Here is a 27,828-nt window from a genome sequence, read left to right on the forward strand (position 1 = left end):
CGTTCAACGAAGTTCAAAGACGTGCAAGTATTTCTGTGTACTACATGTAGTTCTGCGTAAATAAAAACTGTTGTAGTGAACAATCATAAACCTGTAGCATTATGATGTCAGATATCAATCATGCTGTAAACCCCCCCCCCCCCCAAAAAAAAAAAACAAAAAAAAAAAAACTTCATTTTTGAAAATCAACCTTATAAATGCAAAATGAAAAATGTTTCTTTATATCAATATATTTTTTATGATATTAATAGAGAAAAAAAATTTAAACATTGCTTTTTGAAATATAATGAACCATAAATCCTTACATCGTTATGAAACTTTTACCTTATCATACACTTTGTCTGACGTCATGAAATCACGTGATTGTTGCGAGTTACATTTACCGTGGTTGAACAATTGTCTCCATAGCGCGTTTTGTGATGAAATAAGCAGCTTGAATTTATTCATAAAACCAATGTCGTTACAAGTATGTATGACATAAACCAAGTAAATGTCTTTCTTACGTATACATTGCCTCAAAAGATAATTTATAAATATCGGTCACATTCCCCAGATCCTATTATCATGATGACTTATGCTGCTAAAGATCAAGGGATATCGGTAAGAAAAGCTTTACACTGTGTAGTAAGTACTATGATTTGTAGTCGATACTTCGTTGTAGTTGATACTACATGTACTTTGTAATTCTTAAGATATCACTATTGATAAGTTGATCCAAAAGTACTGATTGCCTGAGACAGTATCTATGGTATGACTGAAAACTAGTCAAAAGTGAATAAGTCAACACATTACGTACGCCATCAATAAGTGTACGCAATGCTTGAAATTATATCGACGAGTAAATTATGTGCTGTCTTCTGTTCTATTTCCGCTCTACTTTTTATATTTTAAATAGTTTTAATTCATAGATCAGAAACAATTACAAAAAATATAAACGTTCGCAAAAATGTATTAATGTACCGCCTTATATTTTGCATACAATAAAAAATTATTCTATTATTCAATTGCTTGCTCCTTCCTTTTTTACTGGATGTCCGACGAACAAGAAATTATATTGGTGTGGCCTTATTTAAACTAATTCATATGACTTTTTGAAAATTATCAAGAATACCTCCATTGATAGGCTTATCGAAAATATGATGATTTTCACAACGTCCTACTTAATTAATTTTGCAAAAATTAAGTAAAAACAGAAAGATGAATTTTAGATGTCAAATTCAAAATAAAAATGCCCTTTAAGTGATTTCATTTTGTTGGTATATTAAATGTTTTTTTAATTTCAAAGAAAACCCCGCTGATATGTTTCTACGAGTTTTTGTTTTATATTTAAAAGAATTTTAACGTTCTAGCTTCTGAAGAAAGATAACCCAAACTGACATATTTTCCCGACGTAATATACATGTGTCTTTTACTAATTGACAATTTTTAATTGTCAATGAGTCCATGACTAATTATCAATAATTAGTGATGGTCTCATTGACAATTAACAATTGTTATTAGTAAAAGACATATGTTCTAGTACCATTGACATATTGCAGTACATGTATGCATAACATTCAAATGTTTTATAATGATTTCATTTCAAAGGCGCCTGTACATGTACAGAATGGGAAAATATATGCAGTTTTTTAATGCTAACCATTTTTACTTCTTTTCAATTTTTCAACAAAACTTGAATTTGTAAAATCAAATTAAGTCCATCGTCCTTGTATGTGAGTCATATGTTGTAAACACTCAGGTTTTTAAAGAAATTTTCATTAATTCGATTTCAAGGTAGATATTTGTACCTCAATACAAGGTAGATGATCAAAAACTCAATCTTGATATAAATATATTTGCATGTTTCGTGCTTGAATTAGTCAGAAATAAAGTAAGCAACAGCTGTAAAATTTATATTTAATTTTTTAGAAGTGTATTAGACCATATCATTAATGAATATCTTCTTTATTATTTTTTTAGAATTAAGTAATCTTACATGTATCAAGTAGTGGAATATAAAAATATTGCCTCTTTTGATCAAATTTTAGGCTGTTGAATTTACATCGTAGTAAAAAAAATTCTCATAATTTGCGCAACATCGGGCAAAATATCACGAGATAGCCGAGAAAGGGAAAAGAGACATGAATACAGATACCAAAACATTGTCAAATTTAGGGCCTTTTAACGTATTTTAGTATTTATATAACGAATATTTTCCTTTTCATATATATATTGAAGATACTTGAAATCATAGGATGCATTTTTTTTTTTGTTTAAATGAAATAAAAAGGTTTTATATATTGATATTTATAAAAAGTTTGATGGTACTATACGTACACGCAGCTGATTATAACGAATTTGGGGTTTTTATGGTCCTTTGAAATTCGCTATGAACGAGGTGTGCTTTATAAGTAACATTCCATGTACATTGTACATATAATGATTGGTGTTCAAGTAAACAAAATTAAACGCCTCTATACATAATGATAATAATAAAATTTATTCCCTTAGAAAAGTGAAGAAAAACATTACTGGAATAATAAATGAAAACAAATATTGTACACAACAAATAAACTTGAGTACTTAGAATCTCTGCCTGGCTGCATTTTCCCTGAAAAAAAGAAGAGGAAATATAAAAATACATTGTACAAGTCCATCATATAAGAAAATAATTTTTTTTGGCCAAAAACATGCATCATTCAATTAAAGTCAAAACTTGTTGGGTCGTAACAGTGTCATTAAATAAATAAAGGAGATATGTGTAATAAATAGAATTCAGATTAAGTAAAGAAAAAAGGAACAATTAACATTTTCAAAATAAGACATGCATGAATTTTCCTTAATTCAATAGCAACACAAATTATATAATTATAAAACGTTTTTTAGCAGCAGATTTTTAGACCAATAGTTTCATAAAAATGTTTTTTTTTCAAATACGAGAGAGCACTAAATACCTGAATGCGGTGAGTATGGTGGCAATAAATCAAACTAGTGCAATTTGTGTTAGTCTATTGCGTATTAGTCCATAGAAGGTTGCTGTAACAAACTATTTTCAATTAAATTAGCATATGTTTGTCAGTCTGTGCTAACAGCTGATATTGTGTTAAGCCAGAAAGGTATAGTATAAGTATAGTTCAGTGCAACATATGAATATAAAAGTGGACATTTGTTAATATACCATTTCCAAAAGCATGTTTATCACTTTGACCATAGAAGTGTCCATAGAAACCGAAAGCGAGTTTTGTATATATTTGCCATTAAGTGAAGAGGTTTGTAAAGTACATATATAAGTAACAGTTAGATGATGATAAATAGAACTTAAGCGATTTAGAAAGGGCGGAGAGAGCAAAGCCATCGAGCACCTTTTTAATTGCTTAAATTTTACTTAATGTGATCTAACTGTTTTAGAAGTGAACAAAACCCATCTTTTAAAGAATAATTAAAAGTTCTGCGCCAACCGTATCTTGTGCAATTACGGATACTTAAGGAGTCACTCAGAAACTTCTCATTTCTGTGAACTTGAATTAAGTTCTGACAATGTGAGCAGTATATGCTTTTATATAGAATAGTTATTTAGCACATGATGGTTGGGTAAAAGTGGGTGATGTTCTTTAAACTATTAAGTAATACACAGTAATTATACTGTTATTTTATGACAGAACTAAGTCTTTTTACGTTCAATTACAGATGTAAATGTATTTTCGGATTTAAATAAATACAACATAAAAGTTAGGGTTATACTTTGTATAATTTTGTTATAAACTTTCATATTTGCTTAACGTTAATTATTTTCTTGATAACAAATTCCATGAATTAAGCAATAATATGCAGATTTTTTTAATTTTAAAGAAAAATTGTGACCAATTTTAATTTGTAAATTAATAATTTATTTGCTCGGATCAAAACAATCATAAATTTTTTTGCCTGTACATCTCTGAAATAAACACAGTAACGTTTCAATTTACAAAACTATAATTTTCCAGGCTTACAGATTATTTTAGTAATTACTTCTAGTGTATTTGAAAGCATAACAGCCTATGCAGAGCTAGTCCTAAAGACAACTAAATAAATATATTAACCTACAACGATCTACTGACCTTGACCCTTTCACTTGCAATATTTACCACATGACCCACTTACTTGGCTTCCTCTTGCTCTGAGGACGCCGGATTCTCAGGAATGCTTGTCTTGGATACCTTCTTCATCATGACAAGGTCAAATTTCTTCCTGTAGTCAAAGAGGATCAATTGCAATACATGGCTTACAGCATCAATAGTTTATTCTTAGCATGATCATTTTTCATGTAATTAATGAGTCAAAATTTAAAATCATATTTAAATATCATTTCTTTTTCTTAAAAAATGACCTCAAATTTAATTTTTTTGAGCGCCAATCGTAATCACGTGACACAATAACTTGGTCTTACACAGTCCGATTTGTAAACATGAAAAATTTGGTTTTAATGTGATACAATAATTATATCTGACGTTGCAAAACTTTCTACGCTTATATCTCTTTAAATATATTATCTTGTTTTTTGTTCTCAAAATCATTGGGGAATTAAACGTATGTCTATGAATATCTGCTTCAGTTTAAAAACAAGAAGCGTTCGTAACCAAATGAAATTCATAAACATCCACCGATTACTTGACATATGTGTCCCTTAAGCTTCACATTTACTCTTATAATCAAACTATGATCAAATTTTAAACCACCCTGTAATAGTGTACATCAAAAATATTAATTTTAGGCGTGTTACATGTATATATGCAAGGTTTTGATTTACTTTCCAAAGTCGATTCCATCTTGAATCGTCTCCGGTAGTTTTCGGTTCAGGGTTTCTGGAAGCATCAGGGTGAGAAGTCCGGCTGTGACTGAAGATCCACCAAATATCACCAATGGCAACGCCAGCCCGAATTTGCCGCTTACAAAATCACCCTGCAAATACAGAGCATAAATTGTGTTGCTTTTGAATTTTTGTGTAACCTTAACATTTAGCTGATTTCTACCTATAGCAATGAATGATTATTAGTGTAGAACAGAAACTCCATTTATTATTAAGATTTTACCAGATACATAAAAGCAAATAATTGCGTTAATTGTATGTTGATACATGCATTGGTATACCATTTTTGTATATTTGCCGACCTCCCATCATCTTGCAATACTTACAGTGGAAGCAATGTAAGGCGCCGCCATTCCGCCAAAGCGAGCTATACAGGAACTGGTCCCCATCGCTCCGTTACGGACGACGGTCGGGTACAGCTCGGCTGTGTATATATAGATGACCCCAAAGGCCGCGGCGGACCCCATTTTCCCTATCATGGATAGGACTAATGTCAAGCTCTGAAGTTCTGTACCAAAGAAGAAAAAAAAATCATAGTTATGGTTTTACAGTAATTCATAGTACTATATGTACAAGTTCTATGTCTTATGATAATCAAGTTTACAAGGTTGTTTTTAATATTGTTATAAATAAGATGACTCAAACATAAGGTAGAATAATATCAACCAAATAAACTGAATATTTCAAGAAACTTATAAGGGTATTTTGATTGTATAGAAAAAAATGAGTCAATGTATGGTTTCTTTTCTCCCAAATTTTAAAACTCGCATTAGAATTTAGAAAATGTTTTTTACATCTACCGATCGCTTTAAATAAAAATGGCAATGAATATACCAGTTGTACATTAAATTAAAAATGTTGTTTCTATTAGATAGTCAAGCCTTGCCTTCTTTGCCGTAAAGGACTGGGAATATTGTACACAATAGTGCGGCACCGCCTATGAACATGATTAGGCAGTGTAACTTCTGTCTCCCTATTCTGTTAAGTAGCAACATGGACCCTATTTTGGCCGGAAACTCCACCACCGCTAGAATGAACTGGTTCAAATAGAAGTTGCCTCCTAGGTTTCCGATATGCATTGTCACTCCATAGTAGTCCATTGCAATCACAATCCTACCGAAAGTACAGTAGAGTTAAAACCGATTCTCTACCAGATTACAGCCATACACTCCAAGACATAGATGGATAATGAGAATTAATGTAAGTAGAACAAAAATATAATCTTTTATATAGACAATGCAAAGGCAATAAAAATCTATACAAAGAATTCCAATCGAATAAACCATTCTTCCAAACAGTCGCTGACCATGTGTTAAATTATATCAGTACTTGTATTAAAATGAGTGTACAGAAACTGAAAATGATATTAAAATAGCAGCAACAAAAAATATGTGTAACTCTCACCAGTTAAAGAACAGAATCATGCCCCGCACCAGCAACACTTTGTGTTTATAGACATGCCAAATTCTCTCCCCTTTCGGGATTTCTATTTTTTCGCCTACTATTAGGTTCCCGGTCACTTTTACGCCGTTCTTTTTGGCCACTTCCTGCATGATCTCCTCTGCCTCTTCCAGACGGCCCTGGGACAGGAGCCAGCGAGGAGACTCGGGAATTATCCTGTTGAAGCCAAAAACATTTATCGAAATGTCATGTAACTGTATATATATTGATGATCAGCATCACAGCTCATTTTATGACCACAAATTCAATATCATTAAGTACGACATGAAATGTAGAGAATGAAATAATTAAATTTTCATGGTAAAAATCCTTTATGTTAAAGTATTAGGTTTGGTTAAATACAAAAATGAAAATTCCTTTAAATTTTTGTAACAAAACGAATACAATATAACGAGCATGTAACTTTGCTTGAGTGAATAACATAAAAGGACTCCTAAGTAAACATACTTCATCATATTAATTAGCATATTCCAAATTTCAATGTTACCGAAATATTCATCATCGGCATTCTTTTTTCATTTAGTATTCGGGTTAATTACATGAATATTTCATTGTATAAATACAGCACAAACATTTTCATTTTTTTTTCAAACTAAATCACGTGCTAATCTGTGTTTGCTGCAATACACATTTATCAACTGAAGGTATATGCATATACTATAGTACACTACTTGTATAGCATGAGTATGACCAGACGCGCTTCTTTATAAATATATTAGGCGCATTAAGAATGAGAATGAATAGGAATGTAAAACCAACATTTTTTTTTCCTTTCTAGAAAAAAAAGACTACATTGGTCCCTACCACCAGTAGAAGACATAGACAATGCATGGCACAGCCACGGCCAGTTGTAGGTACTGCCAATGGCGGACGAGGGCACCCACCCCCGCCAGATACACCAACCCCACGGCAAAGAACATGTGAATGGGAATCCCCGTCATCACCCTTTTGGAGGGCCCCACGAACTCAACGCCTGTCAATAAAAAGATACACCATACTAAAGATATGTAGTGTGACATATTTTGATTATTTCAAAATCAACTTATCTTGCATGGCAATTAGTTTCTAGTCTGTATTTAAATTACGCTTTTTTTTAATTATATGAATTTTTAGACTTTTCCGACAAGAATTTCGATAAACCCCATATGAATCATGTTGTTTAATATTTAAAGATAGATTTTAAACTATGTATTAGTAATCGAAACAATTCTAAGAATCGTATGGATCCAGGCACTATTGATATCGAACTCTAGTCTCGTTCAACCAGACGCTCGGCTGTCTCCTACTCTGGCGTAGGAACACATGAGACTACAAAAATATCTAAATTGTTCGTATTATGTAAAATCTGACTATTTTCAAAGTGTTTATAGATAAGTTTCCATGAAAAACAATGCTTCAGCATACATTACATCGAATGTTTCTATTATTTTCAAGAACTAAGTCTTGTCAGCGGTGATGATTTGTGCTTAGGTCCAAACACTGTTTCACTTTCGGTTTGCCAGAGTAACTGCATAGGAGAGTTGATTAAAATCAACTCCCAATTATTGTTTGACCAGCTCGGGTTTTTTTCAATATCACTGTACTTAATTTACAACAAAGCGTTTTTCTTTTGCCTATTCTTATATATTTACTCTAATTTGCTGAATATCATATATGTTTTAGAAGGAAAAAAGAAGACCTGAAACACATTTTCAAAGTGGATTATACTTGGTCCAAAATTTAACGCACTTTGAAGTCTTTTCAACGTACGTTGCCACAGCGCCCAACTTTGAAATATTCATTACGCGTTCAGAGAGAGAGAGAAGAAAGAGAAAAAGAAAGAAAGATTTTAAGGTAATGGTCCATACCCCACTAGATAAATAAAAAGCGTACAGAATTTTTTCATATTTTTCAAACATGTATCTGAGGATATGTTCTCATCAAATTTTATCCTGTTGGGTGGTCCATCGGTATTATAAAAGCTAGGGTCGTTGCTAAAAATAGAACCGATTGCGGAAAATGGCGCTTTTTCATACATAAAGAATATAAGCCTAAGCCTGAAATTAGAATTTCACAAAATAGTTTTTTGACTTATATCCTATGTAAAATAAAGGAATTATTATTTCAAAACAAAAAATTTTATGTTACACTTGCTTATTTATCAAAAATAGATAAATCTGCATACAAATGAGATAAAATGAAATAAATTTTCAAAGAGAATTTAAGCTCTTATAATTTTATTTACGTACAGAATTCTCTAAAATTTTGATATTATTTACACATTAACGCCCTTAATCAATTGGAAATAAAATTACCCAAGGGATCGGCCTTTTCAGGATCACAATGGGCGTATTTTGGGTAAAAATCATTAAAATATATATTTTGAAAAAAGATCCGTAAAAATTAAATTGTGCATAGGTTTATAATTTCATCACTCTAAAAAAAATGTTTAGATTATTGTTGAATAGAAAACATGATTTAAACAAACTGTTGATCAATCTGTATTATCTAGTCCGCAAAAGATTGTATCTTTGGATATCGGTAAGTATTATGGATCGAGATCGGTATTTAGAAATTGCAGTCCCACGCTTGGATAATGCTAACTACCTGATATATGCCTGTAAAACAAAACCTCTATTCAACTTTTTTTTACTGGTTTTAAAGACTGTTCTTAAAATGAAATAACTTTTCTTAAGCGCATGATTTTAATTCTAAAAACATTTTTTGTGGGAAAATATATCTATGCTCGTTGCTAAGCGAATATAGAATATAGATGAAATAAGTCAAATTATTTCCCCTTGTGTATTTATCTCCCTTATGCACTGGAATATAGATCTCGGTCAGGATGCTTATGCACCTTCAGGGATTAACGTTCAAAGAATTGGATTAAGTTCAACCTTGTAATGAATTGATGTTTATGCAGGACAAAAGTAAGCGGTATGTATTTTCAAAACGAGTACTCAATCGACACAACCCAGTCAATTTCTCATTTCGCTGAGTAATAGGCTAATTGATTGCAGTTTTCAGGATTTTTAATAGATTTGTTTTGAATTAATTTCTAGGTCAGCTTGATTTTTTTGTTTTGAAACACATGTACACCTTTTAGCGTTAGGTCTCGATTAGATCGGGCACGGAAAAGACGTAATAACGCGTGAATTACGTCAGACGTTGTTTTGTGACGTATGGATCATTACCTTAAAAGAGAACGTTGTAAAATGAGGATCTATATTGAGCGGTGAAAATCTGTTAGAAACGAATTAAACTTTATGTTAACGATGAGTCTGCCGGGGTCTTACTGTTTAGAGTCGATGGGCCCTAGAAATGATAATTTTGACGTTCAATTTAATAATTTTCTTTTTAATATAATATGTTTTACGGTGCTACCGTTCTGGCGAGCGCAGCAAGAATTACACAATGACATACCTTGCATCATTGTCAAGCTAGTGTTATTTAGGTATCAACGAATGTCAAAGAATGTTTGAGAGAGTATTGCTGTACAATAAGTATGCCAAAGGTACTAATTTTAATGGTTATCATCGGATACATACAGCGCAACCCCCTACCCCGAGAGAGAGAGAGAGAGAGAGAGAGAGAGAGAGAGAGAGAGAGAGAGAGAGAGAGAGAGAGAGAGAGGTCCCTGTTTGTAGGTTGTGTAATTTCCCACTTTCAAATTTAATGGTTTGACTATAAGCAATATCTACATAAATTTTTAACTGTCTATTTTTTCATTTTATTCCTTTTTATTTAGTTCAAAATATCCTATTGTTTATTTCCTTCCTACTCATATACTTATCTGCCTACTGTACATGCATGCACAATTATCTTAAAAATGGATCGATATGACAGTAAAGTGTGGCTCTTGCTAGTATATATTTATATAATCTCTATATAAAAGAATTAAAAACAAATCATATGTCAATGAGGCAGGTTTCGCAGTCTATACTGAAATAGCAATAGTACACTCATTACAGATGTTTGATCCACCTCTAAATTTATCGCGGGAAATATAGCGCGAGAGCACTGTGACGTCATCCATGACTTTGTTCGTCTTTGTTTACGTTTCTCGACTCAACACGAAGGAATGGAAGCATGTAACAAATCTTTTGAGTCACGCCAAAGCATATGCGGTACTCAAAACGTGTCTTCAAACTTAAAGACACCGTAAATTACGAGTTAAAAGTCAGCCATTTTTGGCATAGCACCACGGGTGAAAACATTAGAGAGCATTATGGGACGTAGACAAAAAATTTTGTTTGATGAACTGTAGGTTTAGCTCGTTCTTTTTCCCGCGCACACTGGTTCTTAGAGCTCGCTTCGCTCGCCGGCGCTGCGCGCCGGCGAGCTGCGCTCGCTATAAATTCAAACAACTGTAAACAAACATGTCGTATTACTTACCTCGTTCAACATGCTGCTTTAGTGCACTACAATTCCCGCGCACATGCGCAAATCCACCTCAAGCTTTAATCGTTTATGAATATTATAAGCATTGGTTAATCACCATTATTCCTTTTCAAATCGTTAATACTTATCAAAAAATTCCAAAATTTTCTATAAACTTCTTTTTCATATATCTATTCATGCTGAGTCAGTTTGGGTCTGTTTTTCATCATCGTAAAAAGGCCGTTAAAAACGACATATATACCTTTAAGGTAAGACGACACGTTCCTTAAATTTTTATAAAACTTTTGCCAGGAATTTGTTATTGATATGCTACTACATGTACTTGCAATGAATTAGGGTACTTTGTCAGGCATTTGTGCGAGATACTAGAGTATGCAATTTTTATATAATCTTATTAAATTTTACAAATTTATCTCCAATCGTAGAAGAGCACAGAGAGATGCATAATTAAATATGATTTTTGAAACCAATTTCGGATAAAATCAATATTATTTTATTGGAACTCTTTATCACCAGGGCGGGTGCTCGCTGAACGTGTCGTCTGACCTTAAAGGACTTAGTAGGTCATCTACACATTAACGAACAAACATGCAAGTTCACAAGCAATTGAAAGAGCTTATCAACTGGGCAACACACTAATTTTTCTCCAAAGTTCACGATTATTGAATCTTCCTGAAAGTAATTTGACAGTCTGTTTAATCAGCGTCTTCTAGTGATATATTGGGGGCCGTTTGTTTAAAGGAATAGATAAATAAGGTATTAATTTGGGATCATCAACTGGGTCGGTTCCTTATTTTCAAAGCTGCGATGCAATTTATGGAAAAAAATCCATTTTATGCTAAGCACTGTCACTGGCAACACTTGAGGAGAGAGAGAGAGAGAGAGAGAGAGAGAGAAGAGAGAGAGAGAGAGAGAGAGAGAGAGAGAGAGAGAGAGAGAGAGAGAGAGAGAGAGAGAGAGAGGTGTTGGAAGATGCAATGATTCACTCTAAACACAGCCACCAAAACAGAATAGCATTGCATATATATAATATAAACTGTTTTCACTTGTACAAATGACAAACAATATGTTAATATCATAAATATGTTAATATAAAATATGTTAATATAAATATGTTATTATAATATTAATCTCAAAACACAAACATTATGTTTTTTTTTTTTTTTAAACTAGTAGGTTAAACACAATATGGCGCTGTTTTTTGTATCCCTGTTTATCTCTAGGTACCCAGACTGTGCACTTCAAACCAGAGAGAAAAAACTATTCGCAAATTGTGTGACAGCCATATGCACTGTCACGATCAGATTTGTTGGATTTCACTCAATGCTAAAAAGTTCAATGTTTTTCATTATGCATGATGATCTTAATAAAACAGTCATTTTTAGCCACATCGTCAAATGTTATATTGTAAATGTAAAGAACAAGATAGGGTATCGTACAAGATCTGCCCCCTAAACCTTGAAAAATCAAAACAATAAACTAAGAGTTGATACGTCTAATAATGCATGTACAATACCTAAACTTTTCCATCATAGTGAAAATTTGAAAGTTCTTGTCCCATTTGATTCAATTTGTATCGCTACTCTATTTTCTTGAATGAGATTTTGTCTGAAAAACCTGTTTTACGTCACAAAATACTGAAAATTCGATGTGAGCGGAAGCAAGAACCGCGATCATACTTTGGGTACAAGAAAATTTAAATATCATTGACTGATGATAAAAATATGAACGTGGTTCTCTCCTCCGCTCATGTGTTTATTTTGAAAATAATGACAAAAAAATCGATCGGGGAAATATTGATCGAGATTATTCCGGAATTGTCGGAAATCCTTTTGTAGCGAATTCCCGAGTGTGTTGTTTATTCCTTAAACATAAAATCAATACAACGAATAAGAAATCAGTTCGCTAATATAACAGAATCATTTTAACTGTAGATAAATTGTATAATTAAAGCAGTAAGCGTTTTGATAGGTTTTTCTTTTACGCTGCCTATCTTACTTCCGGTGTTATTTTGGCGGTCGAAACAAGTTGTCGGCTGCAACATACATTACATTTTGTGACGATGAAGCTTTGCGCTATCACTGCAATATGCCGGTAAGTACTTAATTCAGTTATCATTTTTCTTAATTATGAAAATGATGATCAAATATCTGATACTAAAAGCGTTAAACGGAAATATTGTTTACACATTTACTAACGTGTTACATATTCCTATCAGACGATCATGATACATTTTCATTACGATGTACAGTATTGGGTTGTTTTTTTTTTAAATTAATGCAGGTGAATTCCTTTTAGCATATATGCATGTACAAGTACTAGGGAGATGATTATATCACGGACACTGAAAGTAAATGAAAATAAATATACTGTAATGTATGAATGTATAAAATGCACTACAATAGACCAATCCACACTTTACAAAAGTTATGTCCCATGGCCGCCATCTTTGGGGAAAAAGACAATAGGTTTCTCACAGTAGCCTTTGAAGTTTAGAGGTTTGTAACTTTGTCATTTGACAATGAAATTCTGTTTCTGTTGTGTAATTTGAATGCCCCAGGATGGGGCAACCCACACATTGAAGGAATATACTCAACTCAAAAAGATTTTATCACAGGAAGCCCAAATATTTGGTAGCATAAAGAAAAGAAAGTTGGTTTTTCCCTTTTGACATTTGGGTTGACCCCGCAAAGGGAAACAAATTTTGCAAAGTGTAGATTGGACTTTAACATTACATTTATGTATTTACATTAAAGTTCCTTTGTCGATTCATCATCACTGAACATGGGTGATGTGTAGGTTTGAAATTTACAGTTCTAAGTAAGTCTCCTGGCTGTGTATTTGTGTGTTCATTGTTTTTTTCTGTTCAAAAATGTCAAATCCACATCAATAAATGCACATGTAATGTTTTAGTTGAAACAAAGGAAAATGTGTATGACAATATACATGTAGAACATTACCCCTCTCCCATTAAGTCGACAAAAACAAAAGATGCAAAATACTTAATTACATGTACATGAAATGGCCCCAGCCATTTGAGCTGCATGATATATTAATATTGTTTACTTTTAAACCAACTCTCCAATACATGTTCATCATAATGGATTAAACTCATGTATCTAATGTTATTTATGAAACTTTCAATTGATGAAATATAAGTTTAGAATCATTTAACATAATGATATAATAAAAAATATGTGTGTGTATTAATTACTGGAGATGAATCTCCATTTAACAGCAATATCAATATTATTAACTCTACTTAAATGAACCCTTTTCAATTCATGATTTCATTAGTTAATATGTGCACGTGACACTTTTTGTAAATAGTAGTCAAACCAATAACATTGGTGTAAACTAGATGCTGTCATAAGACAGTAATACATGTACCGGCACTCAAGTGCTGTTCCTACCTAAATTACTCTCATTGGTAACTGTGGATGTATAATATTTTTTGATCAGTCAGTCTGTTAATTAGTCCACTGCACAGAATTTTCCAAAACTTTACAGCTAAGTAGGACACAAAAGTGTAGGCGCATTTTACTAGAAAAATATTTATTATAGAATTTTTCTCTTGTCAGAAGACAATATGACATTGTGTGGTTAAAAAAAAATCTTGTCTAATTAACAGATAACTTTTTCATCCAAATCTCCACACATGTATAACCCCTTTATTCATAACAAGTTTTCAGCTAAATTCACTTCAGCAGTTCTCAGAAGATTGAAAAAGTAATAATTTTTAAATGAATTTCCAAATCAAGTTTTTTGTGACAAAGGCATTATGTCCCTTTTATTCATTAACTGATACATACATATATATATATATATATATATATATATATATATATATATATATATATATATATATATATATATATATATATATATATATATATCAAAAAATTGCCAGACATATCTTGACATCACATATACCAGGTATTTGTGGTTCTTTGTTATATTATATTTTTCCCATTGGAATTTCAAAATTATATAGATCTGAAGTTGCACAGTTAATATGCTAAAAAAGTAACACATATAAAAGATTGACTCATATTATGTTTCTGCAATTTATACATGCACATAAGATGCATAATATACCCTGTTTACCTGAAAGTTAAAAAAAAACCCTTAGTAAACTGGTAAATGTTTATGGAAAAGGTATAAAAGTTTTAAGTTTTAAGAGAATGTTCTGTCTTACTACTTGTTTGTGTAATAAATAATTCTTCATGACTATTCATGTATACATACTAAATATATTCAACAATGTACATACATAAACAAATGCAATATTGTGAAAATAAAAATGTACCGGTAATACAGTGTATACTGGTAGTTCATTTTTTTGTTATATTTGATGATTAGTTGATTGATTTTTAAACAACTTAACCTCTTTTTCAGATATGCCCAAGTCATACAAATGTGCTGTTTGTGGTAGGACACATTTGAAGCAGAGGCGACCTATCAAAACAAAAGAGCTGAAAAGATATGTGACTAAATTAATCAACAGAGAAATTCATATTGATGATGTGATTTGTAATAAGTGTAGAGCTCAGTACAGTAAAACTGTGATTAAATCAGAAAAGACACAAAAAGAAGCGTCCCTCATTGAAGGTGTTATATCAGAGGAGGAGGACTCAAATCTTTTAGTCAATATTGAAACTTCAACTGCAGAACATTTGCAAAGTCCCAAGAATATAACATTAAAAGTTCACTCGACTACATCCTCTCATAAGTACTGTGTAATTTGCAAAGAATATCTCAGCAAAGGAAGAAAATCATCTGTTGTACCTCTAAATGCCAGAACACAATCATTTATCGAAAAAGGAATATTCATAAACAGCAAAGCACGTTGTTGTGTTAATCATTTGATTAACAAATTATTTACAAAGGAATCACTGAAGCTACTAAAATCCAAATATATAGAAACTTCATTCAACAGAACTGATATTGTAACTTTATTGGAAAATGTAAGAAAAACTTTGGCCCTCTCCAGTTGCTTAAACTTTGAGAATGTGCATCTATTATCAGACAGTGTATGTTACAGTTTAACTGGAATTACAAAAGAAAACTTTGAAGACATTGTATCCCATTTATCAACTTTGAGAAACAGCAGTGTTCGGACAATCAACACCTGTGTTGCCATTTTACTGACAAAGCTCAGAACTGGTTTGCCAAACCATCTATTGGGTGTTATATTTTCTCTCTCCAAAGGTCAGATTCAGAGATGTATTAACAGTGGAAGGAATTGTTTGATGAAAGATTTTGTACCCCTACACATTGGATTTCAACATATATCACATGAAGATTTTGTTTCCAGGCATACTACACCTCTTTCCAAACAATTATTCTCAAGTCATGATGATGATGCTGCAATTATTGTCTTTGATGGCACCTATGTGTACATCCAGAAGAGCTCAAACTATACCTTCCAAAGGATGTCATATAGCTTGCATAAACATAGACCCTTAGTTAAACCTATGGTCATTGTCGGAACTGATGGTTATATTTTGTCCATTTTGGGACCTTACTATGCGAAAAACAATGATGCCTTAATCACAAAACATATTCTGAAAACTAATACTGATGGAATGAAATCCTGGCTGAATGATAATGATATTTTCATAGTAGACCGAGGATTTAGGGATGTGTCTGGATATCTCATTGAGGAGGGATATGAAGTAAAAATGCCACAATATCTTCAAAAAGGCAACAGTCAGCACAGCACAGAAGAGGCTAATACAAGTAGACTTGTGACAAAAGTGAGATGGGTAGTTGAAAGTGTCAATGCAAGGATTAAACAATGGAAATTCTTTGATTAAGTAGTTTCCAACCATTACATACCATACATTGGCGATTTTCTACATATCGTTTGCGCATTATTTAACTGCTACCGTCCACACTTGGCAGACATGGATTCTTCCTCTAAAGAAATAGCAAAGAAAATGTTGGAGAGAAGTCTGAAGGGAAATGATGTTCAGAAAATGGTTGAAGAGGAAGGACTGCTAAGAAAAAGATGTTTTCAAAAAAGTTAATATGAACACCAGTGATACTGCAGTTCCCTTGCCTGAATTTCCCATATTGTCTATGGAAAAGCTGAGAGAAATTACATTTGGAATATATCAGTTAAAAGAGGCAAAAAACTATGTCTTGGATAATTTTACAGAAGACCAGTTTGAAGTGTTTGTGTGCAATTCAGTTAAAAACCTTCTGAGAGTAAAACTGAGATCAAGACATTCTAACAGTGTCCGACACACAGCGTTCATCCATTTTACTTTAGATGGCGAAATTAGTGGCTGGTACTGCACATGCAAAGTAGGGGCACGTGTTGTGGGATGCTGTGCCCATGTAGCCAGTGTCCTCTGGTATCTTGGATACTTTCGCTTTCTAGGAACTCAACTTCATCCTTTGAAGTTTCACGGTAGTATGACTGATGCCAGCCTCCTTCCAGAAACGGACAGTGAAAGTGAGAGTGAGGAAATCCCCGAAGAGTGAAGTTGAAGACATGTTGCATGGTTATAGTATTTGCATTTATGTATGTATCTTACTGTATACCTGAACATGATAATCTTATTGTGGTAATTACTGATTTCAACTGTTAACTGTGCTGAAAAGAATTCTTTGTCAAAAATTAGTACACAAGTATATTATCGGCTTGACTTTTGTGTATGCATATTGAATACCAGTTAAATGTGCGCAACATCCTACATCTATTTCTTATTTAATGTAGTGTTATATATCTCTAAATCTCCATCTACAATTGTATACATTCATATACATGTAAAATGTTACTATCTAGTAAAAAAAAAGATAACATTTTTGGGCAACTCATGTTGTTAATCTCCATTGTGGGCGGTATGATTGGCCAGAAATGTTCATCTCTTTTTTTTTTTACAAGTATACTAGATGTAACTTCACACAATGTATTTCTTCTGTGCTAAATGTTCTGAAATCTACATTTAGATATTTTTAAATTGTAGCTATATTTTTTTAAAACATTTTGTTTGGAAGTTCCCTTTTTTAATATTCTGATATCAAATTATTTACAATAAGGATTGAGGTTATATTCCATATTTTAAGGACAAAAAGATATTCATGTGTATTATAATTAGGCCTAGTTTTTTAAGAAATATGTAATTTATATGAAGTGTTGGTGGGGTTTATGGGTTAAGATTGTTTTCATTAGTTTAAATTCAGAGCATAACGGGATTGTGCAGAACAGGATGCGATCCTCTGGCGCAGGTGAAACACACTCGTAACATCGCAAGTCACTGGCGTAGTTGAAACATACTCGTAAACTTGGCCTGCTGCAAAATCCGAGCTTGCTGATAAAATAATTACAATATTTCATAATTCTAAAGAGAGTTGGGTTTATCATTATAGCAGGTCATACATTTCTATCTGTCAAAAGCATGAAATGCCATACTTAATTTGTTAAATATAGAGTTGTAATACAGTGTATATCGTAATATACCTGTAATTGTATATAATGTATAAAAACATGATTTCTTAAAATTAATCTATTACAACTTTACTGAAAATTAACACATGGTGTAGAGATGTTGTAAAATTCAATTCATTTGTCACAGTATTGTTAGCATGTGTAGCAGATACTGTTGAAATGAAATGTAATTGTCATATCAAGAATTTTTTATACAAGACATCACTTGACATTATTAGTTAATTTTTAGTCTGAATAGAGACGCATGATTTTTTGGAAAAGAACATGATTTTACTTCTAAAAAACATTCAATATTTTGACAAGTTGCAATTTCTTTTGTGTTATCAAGGTAATATTTTTGTAGCCAACTCATACAGTTGATTTGATCTTTTATGGGTTGCATGATTGGCCCTATACATGTATGTTCATTTCTCGTTTACAGTGCACATATGTACACGTAATCGTTATATGTATTTGCCAATGTACATGAATGTACCATCAATTTTGTTGATAGAACGATACATTCTGTTGATTATTTAATTTATATGTAGCCTGTTGTGAAGAATTAGTTGATGTGTATACAACATGTGTACATGTACAATCACAATGTTGTTGGTCACAATAACACGATTTACTTTAATATGAAAAGTACATGTTATGTGTGCTTGCTAAAGTTATAATATGTGAAGTATAATGGGTGATACTAATTTTTACATGTATTTCATCCATGTTTGTAAGCACTTTAGTGAGATATGTACAAATCTTTGTTACATGTACAAGTAAAGGTACAAATCATTGGATTTAAATTATAATAAATGATATTATTTTGTACATTATATTATCTCTCTGTGAACACTTAAATATTTTGGAACATGTAGCTAGGAAACATGGACATTTCAATACACACACACATAAATATATTATAAGAAAAAAAATTGCTGCAATGTTAAATACTAGTTAGTTTTAAACTTGTACATGCTGTTTGTATTTGGACTAAAATATATAATATATTTAACTGGTTACTGAGAAAATGCATTGAATAAATGAATTTCTGAATTTAAATTACATTTTTCTTTTGGTGTGTTGATGTAATTGATAGTTTAAAAGTTTTGAAAAGAAGGATGATTAATAAATTATTTATTTATTGAAAAGGTTTTTTAAAAGTTTTTTAATACATTGATTACTTTTTCCTGTGAAATCGAGGTTGAAATTGAAGTTATTTAATTGGTTACTAAGGAAATTCATGGTTGCCATGGAAACGCTGGTTAAAAATTTTATGCATTTAATGCATTAATTCATGTTGGTAATTCAATTAAATGAACTAATGCTCATCAAAATGATAGTAACTTAAATGTTTGTAATCGAACAAAGAGGTTATTTTTAAATTTAGACCGAAACTATGGTGACGTTTGTTTCGTTGCTAGGCAACTATACAGAAGGGTTACCAAGAAAAAAATCCTACCATGTTGAGTACTGAGGTCAATACTATGCATGGTAATAAAATAAACATATTTGCTGAGGGGGCCAAAAATGGCCCTTACCCTATCTTGTTCTTTGTGTATTAAGCAAAGGAACAAAAGGGGGTATCAATTGTTTGAGCCAAAAAAACCTTACGTTTCCTCTTTTTTTTTTTTTAAAAAGGCAGAGTAATTTATTAAAAGCAAATCTTTTAGGTTTTAAATTTTTGATACCGTCTTCACACTATTTCCACGTTAGAATGTAAGGATTACTGGAGACCAATAAAAAAAGTCCTGACAAAATCTTCCAATATGTAAATAATTGTGTGTATCTTACAAATTAAACAATTCTTAAAATCTTGTTTTCAATATAAACGTTGCATAAATTTTTGCAGCATAAATATCACAGTTTTACATTTTTTCATAAGATGACCTTCGTCGTACGATTTGGTATCTTGGCATCTGAATTATGTTTGTTTGGTTTTTTTTAACAGAGAGTGGGATACTCCAAATGTTCAAACAAAACAGGTTGTTAAGCCACGATTAGATGGGTCAAATTAACTAGGCCGAGCGTTAGTTTTTTACCCTTAAAAGTTCATGTCTTTCAATATTCAATTTGGTGTTTTACTGCCGTTTTAACCGATTTTCCGAGCGCCATTTAATTCCACCTTTTTCTTTTTTTTTACAGGACATCAATTTTTAAGAACATTATCAATTCTGATTTTAATAAAGCTTAAAGCGATTTATAATATTTTATTTATTTATTATTGATTTCGTTCAAAACAAACTGAAAGTGCATAAAACGAAAAGCACATGTGCCGTAAACAGACAAAATACATGTACTAATTAACCATCAATAGGAAATGAATTTTGTTTATTAGATGAGCTTCATCAATGTATAAAGCATTCCCTTGCTAGGGTTGATAAGATTTAAACACACATTAAATACAGCTGGTAAGACAAGAAGAAAGAAAGCCACAGCAATGACATTAAATTTTTTTCGGGAACAATAAAATCATAGGAAACGATTCTGATACGTTTTTTTAATGGAGCGGATTCGTATTTCAATGGGGCGTTATAGAATTTCTATGATCTATGGCAATATCTGTTATAAATTTCTATTGTGATTTTTCTAGTAGGAAAGTAAAAATAACACTTTCGTGTTTCTGCTTACTCAGTACGGTGGCTGGCACGAAGACCCCGTGACACGCCGCTCCCACGAGGAAATTTAGGACGACAAAGACGTAATAGTTGGACACGAAGGCCACACTCACAGCAGCCGACACCTGGAGCACGGCGGAAATTACCAGAGCCTTCTTTCGACCGATCCTGTAAAGATAACCTACAACAATTGAACATTTCAAACTCTCTTACAGGAAATGAATTTCGCGCTATTTTCACGGAAATTTCGTGAAAACATTGAAGGGTGACAAAATCCGTAGATTGCTGGGTTTTCTTACAGCTAGATTCACAAGTGCGTTTGTTGTTGTTGTAGTTGTTGTTGCAGTTTTTGTTGTTGTTGGTTCTTATCCTTCGTGCATTATTTCTATATTCGCCATTCGTTGAAAGTGTCATATAGAATTATACCGTTTTAACAAGAGCGTGGACTTTGCAATTGGGCAGTATGTGACATGCTATACTCCGATTGTTGAAGGAGGGGTCTCCTTCATTGGCTAATAAATATCACTACAATCAACGCGATAACTAATGTCCGACTTCATCCAGAGATGTATATGTCGCTGAAACAGCGTCAGTTTCACACAACAGAGGAAATCTTGGCAAAAAACTGTCCGGTTTTGACAATCTATGAATATTGATGAGATTCTCTTACCGAATTAGAAGAGGGGAGATCAGTATTTGAAGCGTGTATTGATTAGCAGATTAGATAGTAGCAGATAGTAGTATCCCACAGGAAGTCCAAGCTCTTGTTAATGTGGTACTAAAATCACAGATACATGTACGCTGAACCGCCAATGTCAATCTACCAGGTTCATCCTCAATATTAAATATCATTGGTACAGCTCTAAGAATGATGACGCCATCACTTTGGCGGTGAAGTATTTCACTTGGTATATTTATCGTTTTTGAGTGAAGGGTAAGCAAAAAATCAGCAAAAATTTAGTGATTCCTTTTCAGATAATTTAAACGGATCGTCAAGTAATTACATGAAAAAATCATTGCAAATTTTAAAAATTGGAGTTTAATGTAATTCACATAGGCCTATTTAGTAAACTTTTTATTTATAGCATATCATGCAGTATGTGATGAAATCTACGTACACATCTGCGAGACTTCCGAATCCAACATCTCCCGCTAAAACCCCAAAGTAGAAAATCATCTGAGCATGGGAGGTTTTGAGTGAATCGTCACACACAAGGTTCACCTATTTGTAAAATGCAAACATCTAACTTAATCTACATGCAACCAATGATGAATTTATGTATGAGACAGTGGATATTTGATATTTCACACTTTAGATTAACAAGGCTTTCATACAGAAGGGATACGTTGACCGTTCGGGCCTTTATGTTTCAAATACACAAATAATTTAGGAAGCATTATTACATGTAATATGCAACATGAATGTATACAAGAAAGGATGTTACATGTATTAATTGCAACTGTAAAATTAAATTAAACAAAATTATGTTAATACCAATGACATTATGATTGTGACAAAAAGTTGCCTTATTAAAGATTAGAAAAAGCCCAAAATCTTCAGGTTATACATGTATATTTCTTACAAGAACGTGCCTCTTCTCATTATTTAATCCTCACGAGCTTAAAGTTAAAAATCAAAGCACCCTGATTTCATGTACATGCACGTAAATTATTGTTCAAGGTAAATGGTTTATTAATCTTCCGAAAGATACAGCTCAAATAACAATTAAACCTATACCAACCTTTGATGCAAAAGTTTCCTGAAATACGGATTTGTCATACACCCACTCCGTGCACTTGACTTGCGAGGAAACGTTAGACTTGTACTGTATTATATGACACCTGTCATATTTATAAATCGAATCCGGGTCGTCGGGATCAGGAATGGACATATTGATCAGTTGCCTGTGGTAGTCGCTTTGCTCCAAGAAAGTATCGTTGTCATATCCTGGGATTTTGCATCTGCAAAATAGTTGTAGAACGAGAACGATCATAATTATAGTTCTAGAACAGATTGTAACCATCAACGTTATAAATGTTTAACATAATATACGGATCATTGTTATAGTTGTAGAACATATTGTGAGGATCATTGTTATAGTTGTAGAACATATTGTAATAACGATTATAGTTATAGTTTTTGAACATATTGTAGCGATCATAGCTATAGTTGTAGAACATATTGTAAGGATCATTGTTTTAGTTGTAGAACATATTGTAACGATCAAAGTTATAATTTTTCAACATATTGTAAAGATCTAAGTATAGTTGTAGAACATATTGTAGCAACATAGTTACAGTTGTAGAATATATTGTAACGATCATAGTCAAGGTGAAAAACATATTGTGGCGAACATAGTTATAGTTGTAGAATATATTGTAACATATTGTAACGATCATTGTTATTGCTGTCAAACATTTTGTAGCGAATATAGCTATAGTTGTAGAACATTATGTGGTGAACATAGCTATAGTTGTAGAACATATTGTGGCAAACATAGTTATGGTTGTATAACATAATTTTTGTAACGATCATAATTTTAGTTGTAGAACATATTTTAACGATCATAGTTATATTTTTTGAAATATATAGTAAGATCGTAGTTATAGTTGAAAAAGTATTGTAGTGGACATATTTATAATAGTTGTAGAACATATTGTAACATAGTGTAACGATCATGGCTTTAGTTGTAGAACATATTCTAGCAAACAAAAATGTCGAATATATTTTAGCAAACATAGTTTAGGTTAAGTGATACATATTGTAACGATCATTATAGTTATAGATTTGGAATATATTGTAACAATCATAGTTATAGCTGTAAAATATATTGTAACATTATACTAATAGTAAGTTGTAGAAATAGATATTGGAACAGAATAATCATTATTATGATTAGGTATAGCGTATTGTACATGTAAGTAGGAGGTATGTTTTAGGTACCTGTGATCGGTAGGTGTGTAGTAAGTATGCCAATACCTTTCAGTTTGTGTGTACAAATTTTACCTGTGTTCGCCGGTATGTATCGCGTACCGGTGAACCTGCAAATGTATAATTTTGTACTTTTTATTATTTTAGGTAAATGTGTACGTATACAGGCGGTTGGTAATTGTAAAGTAAGCATACAATTTGTTGCCAATAAGCGGTTTACCTGTAATCATATGGGTGTGTGTGTGTGTATACCTGTAATTAACCAATCAATGCATCCACTGTTAACCTATGATCAGTAAAAGTATAATATACCTGTAATAAACCATGACTTACCTTGTGTGCAATATTTATATACAATCATGCGCATGAGTTATATACCTGTAAATGACCCTTCAATACCTGTCTGCACTATTTACCTGTAATCAGATGTATGCATTGTATACCTGTAAATGACAATTTAGCACAAGTGTGCACTGTTTACCTGTGATCAGGTGTATGCATTGTATACCTGTAAATGACCATTCAGCACCTGTGTGCACTATTTACCCGTGATCAGGTGTATGCATTGTATACCTGTAAATGACAATTTAGCACAAGTGTGCACTGTTTACCTGTGATCAGGTGTATGCATTGTATACCTGTAAATGACCATTTAGCACTAGTGTGCATGTTTACCTGTGATCAGGTGTATGCATTGTATACCTGTAAATTAAAATTTAGCACCCGTGTACACTGTTTACCTGTGATCAGGTGTATGCATAGTGTAGACCAGCATCATCATGTAGCAGCCCACGTTGATGGCGGGTATACACAGAATCAGGTAGAGCCGCTTCTGGTAGAAGCCGAACTCGCCGACCCTGACCAGGATGTCGTCAAACTTCATGGTTGGTGGATGAAGCCTGTAGATCACATATAAAATCAAGGAGCAGATTTGAACAAAAATAATACAAGCTTGACTGTTATTAACGATAAGTGATAGAAACTGATGACAAGGCCTGAAAAGGACAGAGAGGTAAGGTTTACAAAGTACAATGTAAATGACCGGAGAATGTAGCCGCAAATTGTTTGTACATGTAGACATGTTAATAGATACATGTGCCAATATATATAAAAAAAACAATAGATAAATGATATTTTTATAAACCAAGTGTGAAGTAAACGATAGAACGGTTGTAAAAGAAAACACCACAAATAGTTATGAAATTCAACCCTACATAAATCCCCGATAATTTATTTACAGTTAATCTCACATGAAATCAACACAAAGATGAGTAAAACTTCTTCAAAAGGCTAGGGAAATAGCAGGATCTATAAATTAAATACATATATTGTTACTGGTCTACGTAAACCAAAGAATGTTAAATGCTACTACTGACTATCGAAGATATTTTAAATAAATAATTATACCAACACTTAAACAAGTAGAATCAACAATGAAAAAGGTACCAACATCAGTAACTTTAAAAAAAAACACCACATGCACAATTTTCAGTAACTTTAACAACAAATCAACACATACATAAATCTTTAAAAGCTAGGAAAATAGAGAAAACATTGTCAATACATGTATAGATAACGAGTAAGCGGGTATTTAAAACAGGTGTGGTGTAGATTTTGTCCAGTGTGTCGTCAAACTTCATGGACCAGTAATATACATGTACCTTAAAATGTAACCTATATGAAGGGAGAAGTAATGGGAAGATAAGTGTTACACACTGACTAGGTTTTGAAAGGACAATGAGAGATAAGGGTTAACAATTATAATGGACTGGCCATCGAATGACGGGAAATCAAGGCCATATTGCTGTGAATAAGTGTCGTGTGAAACAGACTCGGATAGGTGAGAAAAGGGCAACGGCATTAAAAAGAACTAAAAGTTTTTAAAGTCAGTTTATTAGAATGACGATGAGTGATAAAAAGACAGTGAAAACATAAATGAAGCAAGGAGTATTTAACACAAAATCTCCCAGATATGATGAGTAACTTTAGGGTATTTTTAAACATATCTAAAGTGCATTGTTTTAAAGTGAAAAGTCTTGGTTCGGTGTTATTTTATTTGCCAGAAAAATTGGAAATGGGGTAATGATAACGCATTCTAAAATGTCTTTAGGTGGTCCTCAAAGAAAAATAAATTCAAAAGGACGAGCGAAACCAAATACGCTGAACTATGTAAAAAAAAAGTTAAATATACTATACCGCCATGGAAAGAATTAAAAATCCCTTTTACAACATGTCTCAAGCAACATATCATCAATACACTCAAACGGAAACCTTAAAACTTTAAAATTAACATCAATGGAAAAAAACGAAATATTAAAAGACGAAAGAATTTAACAACATTGGAAGACGAAAATAGATTGTCATTAGAAAATGAGCACAGATATTATCACGAAAAACAATGTCTGAGACGCAATTATAAGAGGAGAAGTGGTAGTCTTATCAAGAGAAAAAACATTCAAGACATTATATAACAAATCTGATATTCAGAGAGACTAAAATTCAGTTACTTGGCCTCAACAGAGAGAGAGAGAGAGAGAGAGAGAGAGAGAGAGGGAGGGAGGGATGGTTAAATTAAGATGATTAAATGACTGAAACAAAATGATTCGCCTTTTTTTTATTTGTCAGTTCTCATTTGCATTAAAGAACTGAGACCAACATTGATATTCGGCATATCATGTATCAATATCATTTTAAGTGTGGAATTATAACAATCTTTCTTTTTTTGAGGATTCGATTGAAAACATTTGCTTTCAAAATAGAATGACATTTACTTAAACTAGTTAAACACAGTCATTTCGTTTTTACCATAAATGCTAAATAACCCTCATTTGGTATTTTCATATGCACTAGATAATATCACTTGATTCAACTTTTTTTGACCTTATCGTGCCTATAAAGTTAATGGCTAGTGTTGGCAATCTCTCTCTCTCTCTCTCTCTCTCTCTCTCTCTCTCTCTCTCTCTCTCTCTCTCTCTCTCTCTCTCTCTCTCTCTCTCTCTCTCTCTCTTCTACATTGTTGTCGTCACAGATTTAAAGTATCGGATTACACGGGTGTAAATATCGGAGAGAATCCCTGTTTTAGAAAACAACTACTGACACTCGGGTATCTGAGACTGCATCTGGACACCTAAAAATGGCCCCGACCATACAGCTCTATATATTAATGAGACCATTTATACTGCTGGCATTACAGGAAAACGTAGAACTAAATTATGATAAAGCATGAAATTGTATAGACTGATTTACAATGAGCCACCATTCGGTTACTATGATTGTAAAAAAAAAAAAAGTTTTTATGTCATATGTAATATTTTTAAATACTGCAATTTACATTATTTTTATGAATATATTACAACACAAACACACTTTTTTAGAAAAATTATTTTGTATTTCAAATTTTTTGCAATAAATGTTTTTTGCTGATTTTCATACCTATTGCAATGTATCTCCGAAAATGTAAAAGGGTATTGAAGTCAAGACGTTGGGTATCAACGTTTGTTTATTTTCGGGGGCCACATTTTAAGTTCCTGTATGGCTATTATACATTTACGGTTTACGATTTAAAATGCACGACCTTGACAGCTTATAAATTTATGCTTTTCTTGGAAACATTTTTTTTTTCGATTCATTCATGCATGACTAACGTTTGGCATGGCGACACGGTTGAGATATTTCTAATGCAATGGTGTTGAATGAACGTACATTGTCTTTTGACAATTGTGTACTTTTAATATTGTGGCGAAATGTGCTGACTTTCATTAGGGAAGAAATTCGGCATCATTTAGCATATTCACACAAACATTTATTTGAAAAAGCATTTTATAATTCATTTATTACCGGTTATACATTTACATGGTGTTATAGATTTGATTCTTGTAATTTTTACAGGTAACAGTAATTAATCCTTTGTGCATTTTTTTCTTCCTTCGTTGGCAGACGATTGTTAATAGTCTTACCTTTTGAGAAAAAAAGAAAACCCGGCGTCGCTTGTATATTTATATACACGTCCCTGATGCGCTGCTGATAGGTAAATGATGTTTATTCACTTTCAACACTCGACTGACCTAAAAAAAACCCACCGGCCTTCCATATCTAAAAGTGATCGCTTCACACATACTCAGCACAATAAGGCATATGTTAACAATACAGGTTTATTTTCTTTTCAATAGAAATG

General features: G+C 32.4%; 2 protein-coding genes across 4 annotated transcripts; one reads left to right on the forward strand and one right to left on the reverse strand.

Annotated features, from left to right (window-relative positions):
- Nucleotides 1-2,456: 2,456 nt before the first annotated feature.
- LOC105339957 (organic cation transporter protein) lies at nt 2,457-27,744 on the reverse strand. Of its 3 annotated transcripts, none has more exons than XM_066070742.1 (12): nt 27,611-27,744; nt 24,395-24,553; nt 22,465-22,684; nt 21,841-21,944; nt 20,736-20,890; nt 7,091-7,259; nt 6,230-6,442; nt 5,712-5,938; nt 5,152-5,333; nt 4,766-4,917; nt 4,120-4,206; nt 2,457-2,590 (listed from the first exon to the last, which is right to left on the reverse strand). In XM_066070742.1, exons 2-12 carry the CDS (start codon nt 24,535-24,537, stop codon nt 2,563-2,565), a joined length of 1,680 nt encoding a protein of 559 aa, XP_065926814.1. In that variant the 5' UTR covers nt 24,538-24,553; nt 27,611-27,744; the 3' UTR covers nt 2,457-2,562. The 3 variants fall into 3 exon arrangements, with proteins under 3 accessions (XP_065926814.1, XP_065926813.1, XP_065926812.1); XM_066070741.1 differs by lacking the exon at nt 2,457-2,590 and adding an exon at nt 2,934-3,015; XM_066070740.1 differs by lacking the exon at nt 2,457-2,590 and adding an exon at nt 2,934-3,025.
- Nucleotides 12,094-18,315, forward strand: LOC117686061 (uncharacterized). Its single transcript, XM_034460728.2, has 2 exons — nt 12,094-12,760; nt 15,065-18,315. Exon 2 carries the CDS (start codon nt 15,067-15,069, stop codon nt 16,483-16,485), a length of 1,419 nt encoding a protein of 472 aa, XP_034316619.2. The 5' UTR covers nt 12,094-12,760; nt 15,065-15,066; the 3' UTR covers nt 16,486-18,315.
- Nucleotides 27,745-27,828: the final 84 nt, after the last annotated feature.

Source organism: Magallana gigas, chromosome 9 (genome assembly GCF_963853765.1).
Source record: "Magallana gigas chromosome 9, xbMagGiga1.1, whole genome shotgun sequence".
NCBI classification, from domain to species: Eukaryota; Metazoa; Mollusca; class Bivalvia; order Ostreida; family Ostreidae; genus Magallana; species Magallana gigas.